General features: G+C 42.0%; 2 protein-coding genes across 4 annotated transcripts in view; one reads left to right on the top strand and one right to left on the bottom strand.

Annotated features, from left to right (window-relative positions):
* evla (Enah/Vasp-like a) overlaps positions 1-12,442 on the top strand; it is a 42,884-nt gene extending 30,442 nt beyond the window's left edge. For 2 of the 3 annotated variants that reach the window (XM_074691640.1, XM_074691639.1), the window contains exons 4-14: positions 3,712-3,769; positions 3,967-4,028; positions 4,927-5,886; positions 7,418-7,668; positions 7,835-7,950; positions 8,214-8,241; positions 8,656-8,698; positions 8,797-8,857; positions 9,073-9,130; positions 9,232-9,289; positions 9,531-12,442. In XM_074691640.1, the coding sequence (XP_074547741.1) occupies positions 3,712-3,769; positions 3,967-4,028; positions 4,927-5,886; positions 7,418-7,668; positions 7,835-7,950; positions 8,214-8,241; positions 8,656-8,698; positions 8,797-8,857; positions 9,073-9,130; positions 9,232-9,289; positions 9,531-9,568 (1,733 nt within the window). In that variant the 3' untranslated portion in view covers positions 9,569-12,442. The remainder of the gene's footprint in view (positions 1-3,711; positions 3,770-3,966; positions 4,029-4,926; positions 5,887-7,417; positions 7,669-7,834; positions 7,951-8,213; positions 8,242-8,655; positions 8,699-8,796; positions 8,858-9,072; positions 9,131-9,231; positions 9,290-9,530) is intronic. The other variant, XM_074691642.1, reaches the window with a different exon arrangement.
* A 42-nt stretch (positions 12,443-12,484) lies between these two features.
* Positions 12,485-18,133, bottom strand: degs2 (delta(4)-desaturase, sphingolipid 2). Its single transcript, XM_074691643.1, has 3 exons — positions 17,911-18,133; positions 14,460-15,202; positions 12,485-13,821 (listed from the first exon to the last, which is right to left on the bottom strand). The coding sequence occupies exons 1-3, from the start codon at positions 17,990-17,992 to the stop codon at positions 13,678-13,680; spliced, it is 969 nt and encodes a 322-aa protein (XP_074547744.1). The 5' UTR covers positions 17,993-18,133; the 3' UTR covers positions 12,485-13,677.
* Positions 18,134-18,928: the final 795 nt, after the last annotated feature.

The raw sequence follows: 18,928 nt of genomic DNA on the forward strand, positions 1-18,928 counted from the left end.
TAAAAGCTTCTGACCAGCTCTGGTTACATGCTACTTATAAGTCGTGTGTGTTTGTGTGTGTGTTCCAGGTTGTGTATGTATGTGTGTGAAACCCATCAAGAGAAACTATCTGTGAGTGTTTAACTGCAGTGACACCCCATCCCAACCTCCTGACCCTCCCACTGGGTGCTAAAATATCCCGTACGGAGCCTTGATGTCGTCCCCCGCCGTGCTCACATTGCAGTCCGACTTTTTTTGGGTGCATTGGGACTTTGGATCATAGGCCTCGTCATGCACGGCGAAAGTGTCTCTGTTTACAGCTTCCTGACTTATTTAACCCTGTTTCCTGAACTAATCCTTGCTGAAAGAAGTGACAGAGTTACATAGAAATCATTGTATACAGCAGAGTGAGATTAAGATCATGCTGACTCCAGAGTTTTCACCTGGTGTTCTCAGACGAGTTTCTTCAGCCATCATCGTCCTTAGTAAGTGTCATCTGTAAAGACGTGTGTCCACCAGCTTTGTCTGATCGTAGTGGTTACATAAGCTGAGCACAGTGTGTTGCTTTTAGGATTGAAAGTATTAAGTATTATTATTATTGAAGTAATGATTTGAGGAATGTGCAGTGTGCTGGAGTGTATCAGCTGTCTACTTTTATCCAGGCTGTTTGTGGCACAAGTATCGCACCTATCCTTAACATTTTTGACAGAGTGTCTTTCAGATCAGAGAGGGTGCAATGAGCTTGTGGAATAAAATACATTACATGGTATCTTAACAGTGCTATTTGAGTTGGTGCTCTTAATTTTAGATGTCTACAACCAGGATATTTTTTCCTCTTAACTTTCTAGATAGTTTCAGTTATAGCCTAAAATGTTGGGAAGAGTCTGGCTGATTGAACTATTTTCTTTTCTGCCCCACACTTAACAGAGAAGCAGACTTATGACCAGTGAAGCTATAAAAAAGCCTCACTTCAGAGCTTCAGCAGCAAAGACAGGCCATTTTAAGTTTGATATATAACCGTATTATCAGAATTTTATAGAGTGCTGCAAGAGTTTTTTAAAACAAGCGCTCACTGTGTCCGTCTGTCTGCTTGTGTCTCATGGTGGCTGCTGCTGAAAAGGCTGTTTGGAGTTATCCATCTTTAAATTAACCTCTTAAACCCCTAAGATCCCCCAATTGGGGAACTTTGAGGTTGCTCTGCAAAAAAGGCATAAAACAAAGCCCTTATCACTCATGAATAAAGTCATATTACACACCAGATTAAATGGGAGAAGCTAAGCTACCAATGCTATTACGTCACATTTCAACCAAACTTTCTGTTTATTTGAGAAAAACTTGAGTTATTACTCTGAGTCTGTGACATAAATACTAATACTGAGTCGGCACAACAAGTTTCATATGTGTTTCCTTTATTATGACACCAGAATGATTCAAATAGACCTTGTAGACACTGTTTTCAATTTGGGTGTTTCATTGTTTTAGCACATACACACAGACACACACACACGCTTGGAGCACACAGGTCTCTTGAGTTTACATGTCTGATCAGGCTCTGTTGTCCCCCGGGCTTCCTGTTGTTCCTTGACCTTCACCATGACAACAGCCAGCGCCACACTATGTCAGGAATAGGAACAGGAAGTTTCACACCGGCATGAATACACTCGCACAAACACAGGGCAAGCTGTGGAGTGAAACAAAAAGTTGGCTGTAGTTGCAAATTCAACATCCTGCAACAAATATTTTTGATGGTAAAAACAAACACACATCTAAAAATGGCATGATGGGGCTGATGCATAAACAGAGTCTTTGTTTATGAAGCCCTCACATCATCAGACGGTGTTTGTGCTCTCTGTTCATGTGAAACCTTCACTGTCTTTTTAAAGTGTTCTGGTGCTGATTCTGTCTCATCATGTTTCAGGTTCTCTTGGTTTCAGTCAATAGAGTCACGTCCTTGTTCTGTTTTGTGTGTAAATTGTATGTTAAGTGCGTAGCTTTGCATGCAAATCGTGTATTTATCTTAAGCCAACAGGCAGGGCCTGTAGGAGAGAGCAGAAACAACATGTTTGAGTCACTGTATTTGTTGTTGTTTGTGGTTTTATTTTTCACAGAATGGCTGTAAAACATTGTCCAAACAGGGCAGCTGTGATGGAAAGTGTAGAAGTATCTTATGATCAGAAAGAGGATGAAAAAAAAGGAAGCATCAGATGGAAGCTTCTCTCACTGAGAGTAACACTGACGCATTTAAAGGAACAATACACAGATTTTGATGTTGCTGCATTGGTCTGATCAAGCAGACTGTCTGATGTAGACTGTGCAGATTTAGGCCTCAACTCTTCGTGTTGACTGCCCCTATCACCCGCCCCCATGCTCCAGACACAGCCAACGGATACACAGAAATATCACCCATGGGTGTTCTTGGTGTCACAGTGGGCGTTAAAGTTTAATGGCTGGTATTTTTGGGATATGTGATAAGCGCTCTCCCGGATGCTTCCTGTTAATAACCGTCCCAGAATGAGGCTCTGACTCCTCCTCTCAGCAGGAGCCTTTTTAGACTGGAGCTCAGGTTAATTATGTTTCAGTTTCATTTCTGCTGTGTGTTTTACTTTCCTGTGTTTTCTGTAGTCCATCGTCTGCTGAGGTTCACCGCTGGAAATTCCTGCGGTTGGCAACATGTGAAGCAAATAACGTTATAAACAGCTTGATGGCCCTCCAGGGCAAAACGCCTCACATGATGCTCTCTGTCTGCTCATTCAGTAAACACAGACCCTGATGCTGCAGGATTAGGAGCTGTTTTGAATAAGATGGTTATAGATAAGTGAGCTTGTTGACACATGGAAATGAATCTCACATTACTGCCTGTTGTTTGGGTACAAGTTACACTAACATTCATGTGTTCACCCTGCACTGTCAGACCTGTTTTAGCCCACAATAAACACATGACAACTCCAGGCTAACAGCTGTGTTTAAGATCCAACCTGCTGATGTACCACCAGGAAGTAAAATACTGAGTGCAAAAACTGATGAGTGTGAAACTGAAGAGGCAGAATAAGGAAGAAAGAACGGTGTGGATGATACTTTCAGTGAGGTAGAATGATGGATGAGACTGAAACAATAAAGGAAGTGAGTATTACTGTGAAGATTTGAAGAGTAAAGATGAGAGGGGAGTCAGTGCACAGAATAGAGGAAGAAAGACCAGGAAGGAGGAAGAAGCAGGTGGAGGTGTAGGGAGGGGGTGTTGGGAGGTAAACACATAGAAGGAAGTGAACGAGCAGGTTCAGACAAAAGAGGAGACAGAAATAAAACTGACATTACTCTATTGCATCATATTTTCTGTGGTACTTGTGTCTGTAGCAATGTCTAAATCCTCATTTCTGTGCTGATGGGAATTTTGTAGCTTTGTATTTCCCCTGTAATTGTTAAGTTATGACTTTTTAAGTTTTATTTTTTGATATATCAAACTCATTGTGCAAAAAAAAAAGAAACTGTGAAAAAGCCATTCACCCTTTCCTAGAGACCAAAATCTGCTTGAGTTGACTGACGCTCACCCGAACATTTTTTTACTCAATAAAACAGTGACAAAAGCAAAATCCTCTTAACCTGAGAACTTTTAACCAGGGGCCCATGGGTGTATTTGCTGAGAATACATGACCCAAAAATGACTGGTCACAGGATTTATGTGAGCTTTTGTGCTGGGTATTCCTCTGTGGTTAATATTTAATCTTGTCTCTTTAGGTCCAGTCGTACAGCGACAAAATGGGCCCTCATCAGAGGAAAGCGAGGCACAAAGGAGGTTAGAGACACAAGAATCTGTGTTTGCATCACATGAATATAAAGGATATAAATATATGTGTTAAACCTTAGCACGGAGAAGAAAAAACATTTGGCATTATGACCTTAAAGGCCCTTTTAGGTCTTGGTACACAGACAGTACAGTCCCCTCAGACTGGGACAGACTGATTAAAGCAGTGACCTCCGTGCACTTCACAGGATGATGGAGCAGCATCAGATGCAGGCGCACAAGGAGAGGGAGCGACGAACGTCTGGATCAGGTGAGGCCAAAACAAACAGACCCACACCCAGTTTGATTTCTACACCCACTCACACACACACGCACACACACAACACTTCATCCTCTTCACACGGCTCTGGAGATTACGTACTTGTTCTGAGCAAACATTTAAGAAAATGTGCCACAGAACACTCCCAACGGTCGACAAACAGCCCTGCAGGGCTGACTTCAGATATTTGCTCTTTTCTGTTGTGTGTGTTAATGAGGGAAGATATCAGTGTTGGGTCAGGCCGAGCACACTTAACTTTCCTTCAGCAAACAGGTGATTTCATCATTAATAGATACCTGAGATTCCAGTCCCTGACACGGTAGGTTCCTGGAGGTAAACAGGCTTTCCCGCTGTGCTTTGTGTTAGTGTCTCCCGCCTTAGTCCCAGCCTCAGCTCCCCTGGTCTGTACGCCCTTCTGCTTTTTATCCATACACACATATAAATGTTCAAGTCTGCCCCGTAAACACACATACAGACTTAAACATCCTCCTTTGTCCCCGCTGTCAGTGGCGATACCAGACCCTCTTATCCCTGCAACATGCTCTACTGCCATCTCTTTCTTCCAGCTACTGTTGGGGGGAAATGCCATATGCTTTTCTGATCATGGCTCAGTCATGTTGCATTCTGCTGCTTGTTATTTTTTGTGATATTTTGATTCTTTCTTATTTGCTACTGGCTTACGTTTTTTGGATTGCTTCTGATTTTCTCATCTTTTACTTGCTTGGTTGCTCAGTTGGTTGCTTTTCATTCTTCTCACGTTATTCTCTTTTCTGTTTTCCTTTGTTTGTTGCCCTTCTTCCGTCCTCCTCTTCATCTGCATCTCCTCCTCCTCTCTCCCTCCCTCTCTCTTTCTCTCCTCTTTCTGTCTTTCTGTCTCTGCCCGTCACAGTCGTTTCCACTCTCCAATATAAAGTCTCCACCCCTCCCACCCACCCAGACACTCCACCTGAGTACAGACAGTACAGAGCTAGCACACTGCCACCCTCCTACGTCCGTGTGGCCTCCTCCTCTCCTCCTTCCTCCGTCTCCTCCTCTCCGTCACAGGAGAAGGAGGCGGGGGCTGCTAGGGACAAGGCCCAGCTCTCCTCCCAGCTCTCCACCTCTCTCGCCTCCGCCTTTTCCCCAGTCCAGGCAGGCGTGAACACCCAGGGCCGACAGGTCCGCCAGATCCCCCTGTCTCCCCCAACAGCAGCCCGACACCTCCTCCTGCAGCAGCAGCTGCAGCAGCAAGACATCATGCTGCCCCCGAAACATGGCACCTGGTCGGCCTCCCATTTGCAGCAAATGTACGCCCAAATGAACCCCTCCTCCTCCCCCCCAGTCATGATGGCCATGCCCGTGAAGCAGGGCATGCCCCCACAGCCCGTCCTCCCCATGGCTCACCCCCTCCCACCCCTAAACCCCAGAATGAAGCCCCCACCTCTTGACCCCAGCGCTGCATCCGGCCCTCACCAGTACCCCCAGCACCAACTCCACCCTCACTCCAACGGCCAGCCAGACGACTCCTACACTCCTCACTCTCAGCACCTGCCGCTCACCCCTCAGTACTGCGAGCCTGTCCCCCTGCCTCCTCTGATAGGTCAGACAGCCCCTGGCCCCGCCCCCCAGTACCCATCCACCTTCCACCCTCAGCAGCAGCATCTGCCACCACAACAACAACAACAACAGCAGCAGCAGCAACTCCAGCAGCAGCAGCAGGTGTACTACCAGCAGTCCCAGCCCCCCACCACTACCACCTCCACTTCCTCCTCCTCCTCCTCGCCCCCCTCTTACACTGCCATGTCTGATGGGGGCTCGCCCAAGAAGACCCCCTCCCCCGTCCCCCAGCAGGCCTCCATGGCCAGCAGCAGTAAGTATGAGGAGGAGAGAGGAGGAGGTAGTCTCTCAGCAGAGGGATGTTACATGTGTTCGCTGTGTATATGTGTGTATCTGTGGAGGGGTGGGATGGGTCATATCTGTGTTCTTACTCCTGTGATGGCACCATGCCCGTAGAAGTGCACAAAAACACAAACATGAACTGAACAGTTGATAAGTCAAAGAGCTCTTTGTTTACCTCTTTAGCTTCAGTATAATGGAGCAGTACAATAGACCATTTGACACAAAAAGAAAAATGGATTCCTCACAGCTTTAGTGACAGTGAGCCAATGAGATCCTTTAAATGGAATTTAAGCAACCAATCATCATTTACAGTCGTCAGGATGTTTTCTGTGTACAAACCGTCTCTGACAGGGAAGCACGTGAAAGTTGTTGGCAAGCTGAGTTAGTCATCTGAGTGATTTAGTTATTTACTTTAAAGATGGTTTTTGCTGTCTCACTGTCTTTAGTAGTGAGATCTGGCACCTACTGTTAAGAGTTATTGTTTATAAAATCTTATTAAATGACTATAAATACATTTTTTGGTCATCTTTATGAGCAAAGCAGATCATCAGCTAGAAGACTGACTAGATCTATTTCAGTTCCTTATAGCTGCTGTAATATAGACAGGACAGTCGAGAGGAGGGAGGGGATGGCACGCAGCACAGGGCCAAGGTTAGAATTGAAACCTTTGTAATTCTTGGTACATGGTGTACCAGGTGGGCTGTCATTGATTCAAAGAGACACATTTTTAAGGTTATTTTAATTCATTTTTTGTTTTTCTATTGATTTATACCATTACATGCATACATACTACAATTTCCTCACAGTACAAACCCTCCAAACCTTTATGAAGGTGACTGAAGTATGGGTAATGTTGTTTCATTGACCTGAGTGCAGTTTGCAGCCATTTATTTTTGCTCAGTGACTTATTTAAGGACAATGCCCTGAAGCATTTACTTTGTTGTCAAAGTAACTTTATGGTCGCCCGGCTCAGATGGAGGCAGGGACTGTTTCACAAGCTGGACTCAATGATTCAGAAAGGAATTTTTTTATTGTTTTATTTGGCAGCCACTGTCACTTTCACAAGCAGTGTCAACAGCATCGGCTCTGTGATAAGGAAAATAAACTGCTTTGTGTTTCTCACGAGCGCTCACTGAACCACAACGAAGGACCATTCAAAACTCTACCTTTTCAAAGCCATGTTTCAAAAAGTAACGTAGGTCCTCAAAATGAAATAAGTGACTTTGGTGTTAAAAAATGTAAGACTTTAACTCTGATTGATTTTGTTGATTATTTCTAAATCTAATTTGTTACATCGTTTACATTTCTCCATCAGTGAGCTCTGAACTTCTACACCAGTGCTGCCAAATGAACACCAGTCCAGTTTTAGTTCTGTAGTTGTCAGTTTAAGGTGTTACAGTCAGACAGTCTTTACACAATCTTTATTCAATCTTCCAAGGGGCAATAAAAAAGTCAGTGGGCCCCTGCTGCCATTAACCAGTACCAAACTGTGCCCCTCCCAGGCCCCCCTGTCTCTGCAGGTCACCCCGCCATGCTCTCTGTGGCTCCTCCAGCTGCAGCTCCAGCACCAATGGCTGGTCCTCCAGCCCCTCCACCCCCACCAGGTCCACCACCCCCGATGGCTGTGCCCCCACCTATGCCCCCTCCACTGCCTACTGGTGGAGGGCCTCCTGGGGGCCCGCCGGGGGTCCAGCACCAACCCTCAGGACTGGCTGCAGCACTGGCTGGGGCCAAACTACGTAAAGTTCATAGGGTGAGACGTGGTGAAAGCTCAAGAGATGTAGGTCCAGTGTCTGTGGTTTCACCTTATCTGCTGTGTTAGCTAAAGCCATGTTCTGTGCGTATTTTACGGGGGCGGGGACACAAAGAAACCAGCTCTACAAAGACACCTGAAACCTTTTTTAAAATGTGTTCTTCAGGATGAGAGCAGTCCGCCAGGCTCTGGTGGCAAAAGTGACTCCAACCGGTCTAGTGGTGGCAGTGGTGGTGGTGGGGAGGGACTGATGCAGGAAATGAATGCCTTACTAGCTCGCAGGTAAAAGAGCTCTTCAAACACACACACCTTACACTCCAGCTTCAAATTAATCATGCAGAGAAACACGAGAAAATACCTGTTCTGTCAGCCTCTCTGTCAACATTGCCATGTGGATCTTCCTGGTTGAGCTTCAACAGATGGATTGTCATGAAAAGGAATAAACCGTTGTAATGTATTGTATTCAAGCACCTGTCTGCCGGCACTGACGACTGAAATATCTGCATGTGTGTCTCACTTTTTCTCTGGTTCCTGCTTTCTCATAGACGGAAAGCTTCAGAGAAACCTGATGAAGTAAGTCCACTGCTATGAAGCAATGCTTTGACTTTGTTGGACATAGCTGATGTCAAATTTAACTTACACTGCAGAGGAAAATAAAACTCCCACCAACACCTCAAATCTTTATTCATATATCTGATTAGCTTTTGATTGGTTAACCTCCTGCAGCTCCCATGGCTGAAATGCTTTTTTTTCCACCACAGCTAGATTTTTACACGCTGTGGGACTTAGTTTGCTTTGATTTGCAGGTAGACCAACAAGCTTAGTGAGCAGTGGTTGTTCTATATGTCTGTATTCTACTACCTCAATTCACCCTCAGCAGAGAGAGATATTTTAAACACTACATCAAACATGATTTTTGATATAGATTTTCAGTGAAACTGGTGACTACTGCGTTATGCCATTGATTTTTTTTTCTCCACCCTGCAGGATGACTCTAGTGGTCGGGGACCAGGTCAGCAGAACTCAACAGGTAAAAAACAACATTCTCATCAAATCGTTGTTCAGTCAGGAGTTGTAGCCCAGCAGCTTTTCAGAGAAATGTCTGATTTCCTGTTTCACTCTGACCAGATGCTGTGAAGAAGCCATGGGAACGATCCAACTCTGCAGACAAATCCTCGCTGGTGTCCAGGTCTGTGAGAAGCACAGGGAGAGTGTATTAAATATAGTACAGCAGCACATAACAGAACAACTGTCACATGAACGTCAAGATTTACTAGTCAAATCTTACCTGCTGAAAGTAGATTCGAGTAAACTGTGACCATAATGAACAAAAACCCCTTAAACAAACCTTATCATTAAATCCGAGGTGGGTTTCCGCTCATTCATTTTTTCTGTGTTTTGCAGAGTGAGACCCATCGGCAGCACCAGTGAATCAGACACAGAATTTGACAGAATGAAACAGGTTGGTGCCATTTTCCAGTTTAATTTTACCACCAAAGGAATCTAGGAGCTTTGCACCGTGCACACTAATGGTTTCACACACACACACGTCTTGTTTTGCAGGAAATTTTGGATGAGGTTGTTCGTGAGTTGCATAAGGTGAAAGATGAAATCATAAATGGTAAGCATTGTAGGGCTTATAAAGTTTATTGACGTGTCTTGAGGGCAAAATGCAGTCATTCAATTCTTAATCTTTTCCACATACTGGTTTTTACAACTCACTCGCAGTAAAATTTTACTATTTTGGGTCCAATCCTGTCATAAAAAGAAAACATTGATAGTTTTTCTGCATGAAATGAAAAGTAGAGTAGCAAAGTGTTCTTTCTTATATACTCTACTACAGCTCTGTGCTTTTCTTGCAGCCATCAGACAAGAAATTGGCAGAATCAGTACGTCCTAATGAGCAGCAGCAGGAGGGGAGCGAGAGGAGGAGCTAGAGGAGGATGGACATGCAGATGCACAGACAAGACGACCTGGGAATGTTCTCTCAATGTTTCTGTGACCTCGCCGTGCCATGACGCAAGGTGCAGAGATGTTGTGCCAACATTTGAGTCTGCTGGACAGCAAAAAAAAGATAAAGGAAGAGAGAAACTGAAAGGAGAAGAAGAGGGGAGTTGATGGGACAGGAGCTGAAGAAGCAGAAGGATAACGGAAGTTTGGGAGGACTGATGAACTCAAACAGAGGGTGAAAATAAAGCAGAAGATGAACTGATGGACGGACTTTTATGCTGAGTTTGGTGTCGTGGTCCTCTCTGTGCACCTATAGACTCAGTCAGCCTGGTGTTGCAACTCTTTGTTCTCTGTTGAGTCTGAGTCATGAGAAGAAAATATTTTTGTTTTCTAAGTTTTTACTGTTTTATTATTTAAAAACTGTGGTGATAATGATGATGCTGTTGATGACAATGAGTATTTTATTGATATTATAGAAGGAGAAGGAATCTTGCACACCATTTATGTCAGCCTTTAATATTTTCTATTGTTTCTTTTCTTTAGTCCATCCCTAATTGTTTGATGAAAACAAGCACAATACGGGCGTAACGATGCTGCAGACTCACCTGCCCCTAACCGGCATATTTAAAAAAAAAGGCTTTTTATTACCTTGTTCATACTGGTGTTGTGTGTCAAACCTTTTTTTTTTCCAAAGATGTTGGAAAATATGTCAATGTTGAACCACAATTAATTACCTCTTTCCTTCACATACAAGGCATTACAAATAGGCAAATGATCTTTTGGAAAAACAGTAATCGACAGCTCTCAACAACAGTCTGCTCTACAACTCCAGTGTGACCGAGGAGGACGTTTCTCTACCTGTTCAAATGTGTGAGATCATTAAAACATGGGGATTGTTCACAAAACAGGCCAATAACTGTAAATGTGCCACCTGGTTTTACCTAGCTATAAAACAATGTAGTCCTATCTATTAGTCATCCTATTCTTTGTGAACCTCCCAAGTATGCATGACCCCCCTCCCCCTCTCTATCAATTAGTTTTTATTTGGTTTGAGAGAAAAAAAAATACAAACGGTGGTACATTTATTATCGTGGTTTGTTTCCATGAAGATTTCCCTTTCTTTAAATGAGATGTTGAACTCGATAACGGTAGCAACACGCGGAAAATGGAGGAGGTTGCTCTGGCAATATGCAAATCTTACCTAGAGAAGAATGTGCAGAAAGTGAATGATAGGTCGATGTGATGGTAGTTAATTATGTCTCTGCAGGAAGGATTTGGTTGAATCTTGGTTGTTGCATTCTATCCACTCTGTCCGCTCTCAACTACGTTCTGATTTACAAGCTGGAAGTAAATTCATTCAAACAAAAACAATAAGACGTGTCAACCATCTACACAATATCAGACTGTGTCTCTGCCTCTTCTCTTGATTTTTGTTTAGATGTTTAAAAAGCAAACACACTCAAAGCTCATTCGAGGAGCCTTTGGTTTGCATCGTTTTTAGTGACCCCTGTGGACAAAAGAGTTACTATCATTCTCATCGTTTCAGCAGAAACTTAGATTCTGATATCATTCTCATCGTTTCAGCAGAAACTTAGATTCTGATCGACATATCTAAGAGCAAAACAACACTCAGGAAACTGTCATAAGTGTACACGTTATGTTTCAAACAGCTAAATACGAAATCACAGAGTCTGTGAAAAATGTTGTGAAATAAGTAAACACCTTAGTCCTCCTCACAGGATACCATCCATACACCTGGGCTGGTTACAAATTTCCCTGAGCATATCTATGATAGTTTGACCAAAGAGCCGACATACTAATGATCTCTGTTTTCCACATCCAATAACTCACAAACTATACCGCACTTTGAGATGTAGTCTGTTGTTCTGGCACAACTTCACCTACTTCTGAGGTGTATACAGAGGAAGAAGATGTTTAAAGAAAGGATCAAAACCCCAGGAACACTTCAACTAAAAAGATAAACTTTTTTTTTAAGCAGGCGTTGCGGCTTGTAGCCCTCATCAGGGTCACAAGGGAAGCAAAACCCCTCATTTCTCCCACTGTGTGAACCGCATTTACAAGTGGATTTATTCATGGGTGGATATAAGCTTGACAGAAACTAGCTGTAGCCATGGGGGAATGCTAATTTTCTTAGTGGCCATCCAGATGTTTGAAATATGCATTTAAAACATTTAAAGGCCAAACTATTAAGCAGATACCCAGATTTTTTGATGTGTTAGAAACAAGTTCTTTTAATCACACAAACAAAGTTGATGATCAACATAGGCGATAAAACTGATGAAACAGCCTGATGAAAGTAGATCCTTAGATCTCTGAATGAACAGAGGGTTCCCTCATCCCTTATTAGAGTATTTTGCACACAGAAGTGGAAACAGGGCGTTAAAGCCATTAAAAAGAGCTACAGTCCCAGTTTACCCTGCAGCTTAAGCAGAACATAGGACTAACAGTTTGGGCCGGCAGTGACAAAAATATCAATGCTGTTCTTTGACTTGTTGGGTTGATAACATCTAATCTTTCAGTCAACCAAATGGCCTCATACCTGAAAGTGACTCATATCTTTTTGCTGATTGTGTTATTGGTCAATATTTGCAGCATTTTGTATATCACCTTATCTGAAAATGAATGCACAGAAATGCTCAGTCTCCTTCTTGATAGTTTTGTCCACTAATGTAGGTCATTGAGAGCCATCAGTGTTATTTATAAGTCTGTTCATTAGTGGCTAAAAACTCCTCACAGGAGCTTTAAATGAACCAAATACACAGATATTTAAACAAACACACTCACATATGATATTTCTTTACTTTAAAGAGCTTTTACTGATTTTCTGAACACTACAGTTATTTAAATAGAAACCACAAAAATCATGCTTGTCAAACAGAAAACAGCATGTGGACAAAATAACACACACTGTACAACATAATAGCTCTGTTTATATATGATTTAGACAAAACTTTTAATGTCTTTATTCATGGTGATTTGCTGTACTTCTCTTGTTTTCTATTATTTGCTGAGTCAACATGAGATTTCTCTCTCCAAACTCTGCACATAAGTTTTTTATCATGTAACATCAGCTGCTCATGCAGGGAACACGTGGACTATTTTAACAACTTTTTTGTGCCTTTAGGTGAGTACGTTTTGTTGGCTGAACTGCTGGTGCATTAGTCAAAGAGAAAAAGTGTGATGAGGATGACAAAACACACGGATAAAAGAGCCAAACAAACAAAAAAGCACTGATGAGTAAGACCAGATGTGATAGGCAGACAGAGTTTTGTCTGCTGCTGAACATGAAATGTTCCTGAAGTTATTCAGCATCCCGACAACTAAAAAAAAAACATCAACAGACTCATGAAGTTCAATTCTAAGCAACAGCTTTCTTACATTACACAGTGTGTCTGTTATTTTGTCCACTCCCCATCCACTAATGTGAGTTTACAACACAATGGGGCTGTGAACAGGCAGATCAAGGCGTCACTGAAGAAAAGGCTCCTCTTACCCAAAGGTAAGTTTCAATGCTCATTTTTCACCTCAGCACAATTCTGCGTGATCAATGTGAAGTTACAGTCAGTGGCGAAGCTGGAGGCTTGTAGACTCATGATCACATGACTATGAAGCACTGCGTTACGCTAAAGGAAAGAATTCAAAACCACAGAGGTCGTGACTTTTCTGTAAAACCTCATGACAATGTTTATGACCTAATCCTATTCTAATGAGAATGTTGAACAATCTGTGTTTGTTTACAACTGAAGAGGAGAGTATACAACTGTTTTCTTTCTAGACACAAGAAAATACACACAGCAGCGACTTGCTAAGCATGAATACAAAGGTTAATAAATAACAAGTTGAGGAAACCATCCAGATGTAGCTGTATCCTTTTCCTATTTTCTAGCTGACTTAAGCTTCATGCACCGAGGGAATTAACACAGTTTACCAAAATCACAATAATTCAGCTATTAAATACAAAGTTTCACTGTGGTCCACAGGTTTTGAACGGCTGAAACTCACATTCCTTAAAACAGTGAAATTAAAGCAGTCACAGAGTTACTCCTGCTTGCTGAGCTTGATTTCCCGTTTGATCCTGGCGTAAGGGCCGATGCTGTCGTCGAACACAAAGTCCCATAAAACCCGGGTCCAGGAGGTGTGCTGAGGCAAGGAGTCATAGTACTCTGCTGCAATTTGCTTGACCTATAAATACAAAAGCAGACATACACCATCTCTGTTACAAAGATCTTTCACTGTGACTCTTTGATTTACTGGCAGTTAGATACAGATACGAAGGCCAGATGGATCAGATTTCATCACAGTGTTTTTTTTTCCTTACAAACGTCTTTTATTTATTGTCAGTTTGGAATAAATCTCTTTTTTCTGGTATTCTATTTTCAATGTATTTAATATTCCAAAAACTGTATATTATTCAATTTAAAAGAAAAACAAAGAATTTTCAAACTTTTCTGAACACTCCAGAGTAACACAGTACCTTTGTGCTCCACTGATATCAGATTAGCAGCAGTTAATAAGTTACAAACCCTGGCCTTTAATAGGAAAATTATTAGCAGTTGTTGGAAAAAATGTGGCATGTGGCATTCGCCGATAGCTTTCTGCTTAGATTGTTAAAGTTAGGAGGAGATAGGTTTATCTTCCACACACTTTCTTAATCTACAATTTCATTTCCCAGACGTTTTTGCCCAAAGTGAATAAAACTGCCCATGATGCCAAGGTTGAAACTACCTCACCTTGTGAACACTAAGATAAGAGTCTCATAAAAATGACTCTAGTTCAAAGTTAACTTGTTAAAATAAGAGGTGATTTGGGGTTGGTCTCACCTGAGGTAGTTTGCTGCCAGGTATGCTGGGGAAATCATGATGCTCCATGTGATATCCCACGTTGAAGGTGATCAGGTTGAGCGGTCCGTAGTAAGAGTACGTCTCGTGTCCTTTCAGGAACATGTAGTGCTCAGCAATGAAATGTCCAGAGATAGGGTGCAGTCCCATGCACAGGATGGATCCTGCTATTAGGTAAACAATAGGCTTCACCCCCCACAGGTAGTAGATTAACAAGTCCACTGCAAACTGGATCACTGCGTTCTGGATCTCCAGCTGGCCCACTGGTTTTGGATTGACCACAAGAGGGCGAAGAGCGTAGAAGAATGGCTGCAGGAACAGCCAGAGCACTTTCCTGGCAGGGGTACAGAAGAACCATCCCTCAACATCAGTAGGGATGTCCACATCCAGCTGGTCTCCACCCAGGTACCGGTGGTGGTCGATGTGGTACTTCTTGAAGGAGGCAGAGTACGGCAGCCCAATGGGCAGGTTGGCCCACATGGCAAACCAGCGGTTCCACTTAGCCAGCTTGTTTCCAAACGCCACGTTGTGAGAGATGTCGTGTATAGCCAGAGTCAGGGAGTGGTTGATGCAGCCTCCAAAGGCGTACGCCCAGAAGAAGACCCACTTCCAGGAGAGGTCGCGGACCAGGTAGCAGGCTAGGAGTTGGGTCAAAACCATGCCTGACACCACCCACTTTAGCTGGGGGTCCGGACCCATCAGAGACTTGATCTCTGGGTATTTGGCTGAGGAGAGAAGCAGGGAAGAGAAGAGACAGAATATGATGCAAGTTAAGAAAAAAAACATAAACATGATGAATGTTTGTGTGATAAAAGAGAGAATATTAACAGAATACACTCATTTAAAGCTCCAGGAACTTTATTCTTTTACTGATCTTGGGGCCCCTGTGGACAAATCTGCACCCTCTATCTTTTTGCTGATCCTGTCCTCTGTATGTTTCCCATCCTGCTGCATTTAAATAGTCAAATGTATCTTTCCCATGCTTCGGAAAGTGCAAACAAAGGCTGTTTCAGCAGCATGTTGTGAATTGCTACCTTTGACACTTTTCCTGCAGCAATGTTTACAGAGATTAAAAATATCTGTTTAGAAATAATCAAGTTTTGAGTCCTATGAATTGCATCCATTCACTTAGCTTCTTCAGGCTGGGACTGCCAGTAGATAGTGACGTTATAGTGTTTGTCATGGATCCAGAGAAAAATATTGTTCACTCTTATTTTTAAGGTTGTTATTGTGTAACATCTATTATTGTGTAAGACATGATACTGTATAGTGTATGCAGTCTGATACCAGACTCTCTCTGGGGACCAGCCCTGCTGACAAAAGTCACTTTTAATTGGCAGAGGTGTTGTTTTGCTGAGGGACAGGAAACTTGTAGTGATACAGGGGAGATGTGCAGAAACACTGTTGGGGGCTGTTGTTTGCTTAAAATTCACAGCATCACATTTGCATTAGGACACACAGGGAGATTATGTCACTCTGTTACCCAGACCACACCCTGCAACCCACCTTGTCAGGCATGGTTTGGAGCATTCATGATCAGAGGGCTTCCAGAGTGATACCTATCCTACATCATGTGACGTCTCATGCAAATCTAGCGTGCTGGTTTTTGAGCTGCTTGCGTAATGCCTCTAATGCAAATCTGAAATTATTTGAAAATGCATGATGGCATGTAGGTCTCTCTTTTACTGACCTTATTATTCAGTTAAAGTTTAACAAAGAGGAATTCCTAGTTACCTTTATGGCTGCTCATTTATCTCTCAAAATACAGATTAAAAACGATTACATTCATATCATATATTCCTTATATGTTTAACTCACTTTGTATGAGTTGCTTGCTGGTGTTTCTTTTTTTTTTTTTTTGATAAAGAAGGCTTCAGATCTTAAATCGCTGGCTTTTTCAAAGACATGTATGGCATCAAGTTCAATCATTAACCAGACATCATAAAAGGAGCTGTCCGAACCAGCAAAAGGATTGGTGCTGGATGCTGTGAAAGCAATCAAGAGGTATTTTCCACTTCACTGTGTCAGAGAATCAGATGTATGAGGTTCCAACTGAAATCAAAACCAGCCACTTTATTATGCAATATTCAGGGCTATAAAAACCTCCATTTCATTTCATGTAGCTACTTTGATGACACACTTTAATGTCCTACCTGAGGTTTTATAAAGTTTATAAAACACAGGCAGGGCCAGAACTGAGCTCAAACAACTCTCCATTTGAACTATAAAACCACCTGTCAATAAAACTCTTAACAAGACAATACATCAGGTCCAGCAACCCCTGACACTCACATCTCATCAGGCACAGGATAGGAAGATAACTAAAAGCAAAGCACTTGAATAATTCAAAACTCAGTGGTGTGAAACAGCCCATCACCTTTAAGATGAGTCTTTCACACTATCAGCGCAACAATGAGGCAGCCGGACAAAGCAAAGGATCAAATGTACACCCACAGGTCTGGATGATCTTGTTGATCTTGTTGATCTTGTTGATCTGAAGTCTTTTGAATCTTATAACCTTGTGAATCAGATAAATAAAGACCAAATATGTAAGAATATACAGCAGTTTGTCTGTTGCACTGACATAAATAAACAACAGCAGGTGTGGTTAAAGCTGGTTTTGTTAATGGATGTTTTTCTAACAGGGATCCTCCCTGATCCCCTGACTCTCACCAAGCCTTTCTTCTCACTTGGTGCACGGTGTTACATGTGTGTTGGTCATGAGCTGGGAATGTGTCTTGTTACCTAGTGAGCCCAGAGGCATTGTCAACAACACCTGCTATCAGTGTGCTCTCATTGTCCAAGAAGTTGGAGAAAAAGATGACAGAGATCAGTCTACAACCAAGGTCAACAAGGTTAGAGCTTCTGTGAGAAAAACAACCATACAGGTAACAAATAAAAAATGTTTGAGGAGTGTGGATCAAATAACTTAAGCCTTTGCACTGATAAGAGTGAATGACTTCATTTTCTACTGATGTATACTCCCTTCTTTATAGAAAAGCATTTCTTGTACTCAAATTACAATTTTTATTTATTTATTTATTTTGAATACGGCAACCAAGTTTAGGTATACCAGAGGAGAAGTGAAAAGAAAAAACTTGAAATATAATCTCAATTTAAAAACTTATTTCAAAAGTTAACCTTTTAATTTGTTTATATTAAAACTTTTTTTAGTTCAACCCCTTAAAATGATTGTGAAATTTCCATTAATAGCGTCTAACAGTGAATAATTCTGAGGTAATCTGTGGATGCATGTCAGTTTCATCATCGCCCCTGCATCCATTGTGGACTAGCTCGTTAGGCAATAGCAAGTAAACAGGTTTAACCGGCTATGATTTTACAAGCTGACTGTGGTCAGAGAAAAATTTACGGTATTACTTCACTAGCAGTTGAGACGTTTACCCCTGACAGCTGACAGTTTTCTTTTTCTTACCCAGAATTTCTTTTCTTCTCGATGTGTGCGGCTGGTCAGTGTAGACCCATTCAAAGTCGTTTCTTCCACCTGCCTTCCCCATGACTATCCCTGCTCTCCTTCAGGCGACTGGCTGTACAGCGTGTGTGTCATCAGACCTTCACAGCGCGGGGCACACCCACCTGCACGGGTTGCAGGTGTAAGGTGTGATAATTAGCCCCTCCCTTCTCGGGTAGGGGCGGAGCTTATTCTACTCAGCACCTGTTGCATTGTGTTGCACTTAAAATGCATGTCAGCATCACAATTTTTTACCCCCTTTCTCGTTCTTTTTTTTTTTCCAGTGTTTTCATTTATTCTCCTTTATCTCCCTCCTAGCTTATAAAAACAGAAGTCTGTATCATGTAAGTCAGACAAATTGAAAGGGTCTTATAATTTCACTGATGAAGAAAAAAATAGCAGATGGTGTTCATCATATGCCATTAAGAATGGAGCTATTAAAACACAGGCACAAAAAAACACAAGCTAAGTGACTTTTTGTTGTTGTTGTTGTTGTTGTTGTTGTTGTTGTTGTTGTTAGTTTGTTTCGCCTGAAAATCATACATGACATGAAATGTTGCACAAAACACTGATTATATTTTCTATATTCAGATGTATTAATTCAGATTTTATTGTAAAATGTTTGGTTTCATTAAATGCATTGAGTTTATTAGATGTTTTTCAGTGACATCTTTGCATGTAAATCTTTGAAAAATAATTTTACTAAGTGAAATCAACTGATCATTTTATTTGCATCACATGAAATGATTCCCTAATTGCATTTTCTGGCTTATTTTGCAATTTATAAAGGTATTTCATGACGCTTGTATGTATATATGTGTGTGTGTGTGTGTGTGTGTGTGTGTGTGTGTGTGTGTGTGTGTGTGTGTGTGTGTGTGTGTGTGTGTGTGTGAAATATTTTTTGCCATTATGTGAAAAATTATTGACACCATGAGATGTATGAGCAGTTGACCCTCAGGGCCACTGTATTCTGGGATTTTGC

The sequence above is a fragment of the Halichoeres trimaculatus genome, unplaced genomic scaffold (assembly GCF_033239565.1).
Source record: "Halichoeres trimaculatus isolate MK-OKI-2021-1 unplaced genomic scaffold, fHalTri1.1 fHalTri1_scaffold_17, whole genome shotgun sequence".
NCBI classification, from domain to species: Eukaryota; Metazoa; Chordata; class Actinopteri; order Labriformes; family Labridae; genus Halichoeres; species Halichoeres trimaculatus.

Bases quoted from the DNA above. Each gene is read 5' to 3' on its own strand.
- degs2 (XM_074691643.1), bottom strand. From the start codon at position 17,992: ATGGGGAAGGCAGGTGGAAGAAACGACTTTGAATGGGTCTACACTGAC. The intron at 15,203-17,910 runs GTAAGAAAAAGA...TTCTCTCCTCAG, and splicing joins GAGAAGAAAAGAAATTCTGG to CCAAATACCCAGAGATCAAG. The intron at 13,822-14,459 runs GTGAGACCAACC...TTGTATTTATAG, and splicing joins CTGGCAGCAAACTACCTCAG to GTCAAGCAAATTGCAGCAGA.